Source organism: Galeopterus variegatus, unplaced genomic scaffold (genome assembly GCF_000696425.1).
Source record: "Galeopterus variegatus unplaced genomic scaffold, G_variegatus-3.0.2 Scaffold3009, whole genome shotgun sequence".
Lineage (NCBI taxonomy): Eukaryota > Metazoa > Chordata > Mammalia > Dermoptera > Cynocephalidae > Galeopterus > Galeopterus variegatus.
In genome coordinates, this window is record NW_007729120.1 from 202345 (window position 1) to 209434 (window position 7090).

General features: G+C 38.1%; 1 protein-coding gene across 2 annotated transcripts in view; it reads right to left on the bottom strand.

Moving 5' to 3' along the window:
* The window catches only part of SMARCAL1 (SWI/SNF related, matrix associated, actin dependent regulator of chromatin, subfamily a-like 1), a 58872-nt gene that overhangs the window by 10164 nt on the left and 41618 nt on the right, over positions 1 to 7090 (bottom strand). For both annotated transcript variants that reach the window (XM_008583708.1, XM_008583709.1), the window contains 2 exons: positions 5068 to 5138; positions 1917 to 2019 (listed from right to left, as the gene is read on the bottom strand). In XM_008583708.1, coding sequence (XP_008581930.1) covers positions 1917 to 2019; positions 5068 to 5138 — 174 coding nt within the window. The remainder of the gene's footprint in view (positions 1 to 1916; positions 2020 to 5067; positions 5139 to 7090) is intronic.

The following is a 7090-nucleotide window of genomic DNA, read 5'->3' on the forward strand; positions in this document are numbered from 1 at the left end:
AGGTGCAGGCGCAACACCGAGGGTTGCGATCCCGTTGCCGGTCCCGGTCCGGTACGGGCGCGACACTGAGGGTTGCGATCCGTTGCCGGTCACGAAAAAAGACAAAAAGGAAAAAATAAATAAATAAATAAATAAATAAAAACTTAAAAACCTCTATTCAATAGAAACTTAAAGTGAAAAGATAAAAACAAAAGTGATAAACAATTTCTAGAATGTATAAAGAATTTTTCTAAATCAATAAAAAGAAAAACAAGCAAAGGATACAAACAGAATGCTCACAGAAAAGAGTTAAAATGGCCAATAAACACATAAAAGGACACACATTTTACTGGTAGTCAAGAAAATGCAAATTAAAGCAAGAATGAGATAATATTTCACTTCATTATACTGGCAAAAGTAAAGAGCTTGATAATATCAAGTAAGTGTTGCTAAGTACGCAGAGCAGTAGGGAATTCTTACGTGCTGCCGATGGAATCATATTTGAATAACCACCTTGGAGAGCAATCTGACAATACCCAGTAAAGTTGAAGATGAGCCTATCCAATGAGCACACAAGATCATGGCTGGATATACCCGTGCACATACACTAGGCATATAGAAACACATAGATACAAACATATACACAAATACAAAAATATCCACACAATAGCAAAAACCATAAAATTCAACGTCCATCAGCAGGAAAACTGATCAATTATAGTAGAGTCATTCAATGAGATACTATTCAGCACTTAGAGTGAATGAACTACACGTGTAATGCTTCATGAAGAAATCTCAGAAACATTGTTTCTTTTTTTTTGGCAGCTGGCCAGTATGGGGATTTGAACCCTTTATGTTGGTGTTAGAACACTGTGCTGTATCCAAAAGAGCAAACCGACCAGCCTCAAAAACAATGTCGAGCAAAAAAATAAATTGCAGGACACTTACACTATCCTACCATGTATGTAAATTTTTAAAAAATATTACAAAAAGGAGACCATATTTTTTTAAGGATACATACTTTTAGCATAAAATATGCCAATATGGAGGGGAAGGATACATACTAACTTCAAGACTGATGTTATCTCTGGGGAGGAAGGAAGGGGAATGGAATTAGAATATTGACGGGGCCTAAGTATTTTATTACTTAAAAAATAAACTTTAAAATAAGTACTGTGAAACTTTTCATTTATTAAATCTGGGTGGGGGATATATAGGTGTTTGTCGTATATTTCTCTGTACTATTCTGTACGTTTAAATATGAGAGTACCTCAAAACGTTCATGGAAAGATTCATATTACCTTTTAATTTTATTTTTCCATGAATGTTTTGAAGTACCCCCTTATTACATAAATATAAATGATGAAGGAAAACAAAAGGCAATTTAAGGCCCTGTATTTAACCAAAAATAAAAAGGGAGTGAAAATACGATGTGTTTAGTTTTAATGAACAACCTTCTAGATATTTTTCACTTGATCTCATGAGAGCCATAAAACTCTGTACTGAAGTCTGCACACTGTCATGTGCAATTAATAAAGGCACTTTGATAGGAAAGAGGAGGAACAAAAGGAAGGAAAAGAGGAGGACATTCATACAAATACTTGTCTCCACACAAGAGAATGATTTTTGCTCTCTCCTCTCTTGCCAATTTTGTAATTGTTTATGTAGAATAATGGAAGAGCCACTGGCAGAAGTTCTTAAAGCAAGATTCCTGGGATATCTGTTTAGAGCACAGGGGAAGTTAAAATCACGTGGCTGGGGAAATATTTTGACCCCACTGTGGTTCTACAAGCAAGAAGAACCCTTCTTCAGAAAGTCTCCAGCAATGTTTCTGGAAGCTATCATCTTACTTTATTGCTCAGATCTGACCTAAGTCTGTTCAGTACAACTTGGGACATAATAAAAGCACCCTGTGTTGAATTTCAAAGGGAGCTCACCTTTCTCTCAAGCTCTTTAGTAATTGCATCCAGAACCATCTTATGATGTGCAAATACTAGAAACTTCTCTCTTCCACTTTCCAGAAGGTCCAGGATATATTCACTGCATTGGACAATGACAACAAAACAGATTACACATACTTATCCAGTTGAGGTGAATTACTGAAAAGTGTCTACATCTGCAGCAGACACCTTCGGGGCACCTGCCCTCCCCAGCCCATTCACTCCCTTCTCTGAGAGCTGACCTCTCCCCGTTTCCCTCACAGCAGGTCATGTGAATAGAAGGAGCAAAATTAGGAGCTGTGAGGAAGCCATCTTCTGCCATGTGCAGAAAGAGTTCTATACTTTTTAGTCATGTGGCATACACAAATAAATTGAAGTATCCTTACGTTTTAGGTGTCTCTGATACATTACTGAAACATTTTTATTACTTGGGATCATAAAAGATAATTAAGCTTTCACTTTAGCTGCTACTATCATTATAATGTGTTTTCAATACCAATTGAAGTGTCTATCTAGATCTAAAAACACGTAGGTAAGGGGTTAAGGAATTCCTGACAGTACCCAGATTCCTGAAAACTTAATATCGAGACTTCAGTAATAATATTGAAAAAGACACTCAGAGAAGACTCTCTAGTTCCCTCCCACTTCGACCTCAAGCGACAGGCCAACAGTTAAGTCAGTGGTAACTGAACTCTTTTCCGAGGCAAACGAATATGGAAGAAAGGGTCTCATTTGCTTGATCTCCCTTTAACTTACCTCTGTACTCCATCAAAGTGTTTTTTCTTAACTTCCTACCTCTTACTTTTAGCCCTGGCCTTAAAGGAAGGCAGCTACCCGCAAGGAGCAGTCAGGTGGGAGTTTCCCAGTCAGCAGATCAGCAGATCAGCAGATCTTTGCAGCTTTCCCCCCCAGTCCATTAGCACCCTGCAAAGGGTTCACAATCCCAAAGAACCAGTAAGCCTAAGGGCTGGCCAGTTAACTCAGTTGGTTAGAGTGCAGTATTACAACACCAAGGTGAAGGATTCAGATCCCTGTAAGGCCCTGTACAGAGTAACTGCTACATGGGGCAATGGGAAAATGAGCTCCCTGGGACACAAGAGACAGTCACCCAGCCTGAGGCCATTCCCAGACACGGGTGTGTCTGGGCAGAGAGTGGACAATGCTTCCCTAAAGAAGGACAAATCTCAGGTGTTGGACAGGTAAGTAGACTGTCCTCTAAACTCCTAAGAATTATTTTCAAACAGCATTATGACCAACCAAGGAACCGGATTTGAGTTCAATTTGTAAACTGTTGTACTAATAAAATCTACTTTAATTATTTTGAGAGACATAAAATTTGCTATGATATAAGCAAAAAGTTTATTGCTACAGCATCAAAAAGTCACAAGGCCACAAAATCAACTTGGTGAGCTCATAAAAACCACAGGCACCAGTTTTCTTAATGTGCCTTTCTTTTCTACATCTCAGACATGGCTTTACTGTTCTACCCTTCTGCAAGTCCCTAAATTACCAGGGTGGAAATATCTGCCTACCACAACAACCTTGGCTTTTATATTAAAAGATGCCCATTAAGATGAAAACAAACAAACAGCAGCAAAAAAGGGGGAAAAAAAAACCAACTGGCAGAGGAAATTGGGGTTTTTAAGATTTACAATCTAATTTTCACTTATTAGCTGAGTGACTCTGAGGCCCAGAGATCTACAGGAGATTTACTCTGCATTTTAAAAATGCGGCCAACATGACTTATTTCACTGATCTCACAAAGGAGCTGTAAATGTGAAATGAGTTAATAGACATTAAAAATTGTTCAGAAACTATAAAGCACTATACAATTTATCACAGGATTTTGGAAAAATATGTGTAATGTATGACCAGAGTTTATTTATGAGGTGGCAAAATGGTTAGACTTAAAATTTCTAAGGGAAATGGGTGGTTCTGAGCCTATCACCTGAAGAGAGAGGTACCCCATGGACCCTGAGCTTTACAGCCCATTGAGCGAGGGATTGAGGGACGGAACTCACACCCTGGCCATCTGGTAGTCAGCAGCTGCACGTGAGAAATGGGTTGGTGGGGGCAATTTCAGATTAGTTTCTGAGAGAGAAGTTTCCAGGAGATAAAAACATAACCTGGAGTTCATTAGTCCCGTAACAGTGTCATAAATGCTAAGAGCAGTGCCCAGAGAGAGGAGGAGAGCTGGTCTATAGCCAGCAGCCTTTCTGGGGGCACCACAGATGTGAGTGACACCCGGAACTCTCTCTCTCCCCACAGTTAAGGGTGCGAGAGGAAGAGGTCGGTGGCTGGGGATCTCTCTGGGGGCTGAGAGACAGGGTGTGTTTCTCAATTTATCTCCAGGCCATGGTCCCCACAGCCTCTCTGGCACCACTCAACCTACACAAAGTTCATTTTCATTGTAATTTAATCACTTGGACCATTATCCTGACAGAGTCTCCCATGAATGTTAAACAATAAAAAATTTGGCAAAGTGCATATCATTAGAATTGTTTCAAGTTTCTACCACTATTTGAACATGAGTGGGCTTTTTTTTCTTTAAAAAAAAAATCTCAATTGTCTGCCTTTCTTAAAGTCAATGAATAATTCTAAGAATAGAAATTATTACGTCAGCTTTAGTTTATCAGGTAGAAAGAAAACTAATTTGACAATGGCCACATGCCTCTATCTTTTGAACAAACTTTGACATTCGTCTTTTTATTTAGGTAAATAATGGCTGAAATTTCATGTCTTTGGAGAAGACCAGAGTAACTCCATACAGCAGTTTCTCCCTCTAATTGTTTCCCTAACGGCAAGAGACGACAGTTCTCACAGCAGGAGGAAAACTCTTCCCAGTAGTGTTTGGGTCAACCCCATCCTCCTTTTAAGTAGCAGAAGCTCCAGCCCCCTTGGGTTAAGACGCACTGTCTTAGGAACGCCAAGACCATCCTGGTAGTGGCTCCAGTTACAGACCAACTTACACCTTGTGGGTGGATGAAGCCACAGTGCCCTAAAGTTTATTTCCAAGGCAGCCAGAGTTCTTATCTCTGATCATTCCTTAGACAGCAGTAAAGTCATTCTGGCAGACTAAGGTAATAATTGGCTTTTGTTGGTTTTTTAAAAGGAGTGCAAGAGAGGTTGACACTTGGTGATCACTTACATGGCAGATGGGATTTTGGCTTCAGCTGTTCTGTTGAAGAAGACAATGAGGGCTTCTTTCTGCTGCCTTTTCTGTTGAAAGAGAAGTCAGGAGATTAAAGTCCCCCACTCTGAGAACTCTGGGATAAGCTGACCTAATTATCACTACAGCAAGTTTTACAAATCTTAACCACCAATCATCAGAATCAGGAGACCCCGGTGTGGACACTAACCCACTCATTTGCTTTGGCCAAGTCATAGGAACCTTGCTCAGAGATAGAACTACAGCTGCTCTGTCACTCTCCGAGAACTGTTGCAAGAATCAATGAGGAGGCACTTCTGGCATGGCCTCCCCATACATTCCAAACCCCTGTGATCAACTGAAATGCAGCTTTGGCCAAGCACGCCTGTTGACCCTGGGCTAAGCCTTTCAGGAATAATGTGGAAACAGGTTGCAAAAGCCTTTAAGATACACCCAAACCCTATATTCAAGCAACTTACTCTTAAAATTCACTCTCATGATATAATCAGATGTATACAAATTCATATATAAGCTACTTTTCCTATGTAGTATTATTCAGAATAGTGAGCAATTGAAAATAACTTAAAGGTCCAACTAAAAATAATTGGAAAAATTATAATATGGCCATGTGAGAAAACTATGCGGTCTCTAAATACTGTGCTTTTCTTTTCATTTTTCTTTTCTTTCTTTCTTATCTAATACTGTTTTCAAAGAACATTTAACATGAAAAAGTCCTCATTATACATTTGTAACCTCTTTTCTTCCCCACTCGATTTATATCTATATAGTCCCAATTTTGCTTTTAAAAAAATATTTATTACATACATAATATATACTATTTTTTATATAAATATATATTTATATAGAGATATATCAAATATATTTTAAAGCAAAATAAACATACATAAATATTATAGAAAAATACCCAAATGATATATGCTAAAATTATGTGAGGAAAAGATGATTCTTTTCTACAGTATAGTAATAAAAATAACAACTAACACTCATAGTCCATTTATTATGGGCCAGGCAGTGGTTTCAGAACTATATATACATTAACTCATTTAATAATGAACAATTATTATATATGAATAATTTCCATGAGGAAAGTACTATTATCACCATTGTATAGGTGAAGAAAGTGAGGCAAAAAAAGTAAAGTAATCTTACTTGTCCCACTGCCACTAAATGGCAGAACCAGAATTTGTAGCACTTACAAGTGCTGAAGCTCAAACATCTGGGCTTGGACCTTGATGGTGATAATGAAATGACCGAATACACACATAAAGCGCCATGCCCGGTAAGTAGCAAGTGTTCAATAAACATTACTTATTATAAGTACTTTTCTTATTTTTCAGATGTTATACAATAGACATCTGTTGTATTTTTAATATGGGAGAAATTCATAGTTTCATCTAAGGAAAAAAACCTCCTCAAACTGGGTAGACATAATACTATCTATTAATGATCTTACTTCTTTCACCAGCTATAGGCCAGGAAATTTTAAATAACCGGCATCCTTTGTTCCTGTCTCCTAGACTTTTATTAAATTAGATCCACTGGAGTTTTAAAATTTATTTTTCTATGCTGGAAATTTGAATGGATTGTCAAACGGCAGAAAAGTGAACTGATATTGTCACCAGGAAGTCTGCATGGACTTGTCCCAGTTTTCTGCTTATGGTCTTGCTGATCAAAAAATGGCTTTAGACAAAAGATGATTACAGTCAGCTTTTCTTAGCCTGTGAAGAGATATCTATTATTTCAGCTGAAACATGAGAAAAAGCTTTCATTATACATTCTATTTTATAAACTAGCTGCTTCACTTTGGTTCCGTGATTTAAAGCTTTTTTAAAAAAAGTATTCCTCCAGATGGAAAGGTGTAAAGGAACAAAGAGAGAATCAATTCTTGACAGGCGGCAGTGCTTGCCTGGAACCACCACAATGTACAAAATTACAAGGAAACTTGGGGCTAAAAAGTAACCACAAAAGCCAGAGAGAGAGAGAGAGAGAGAGAGAGAGAGAG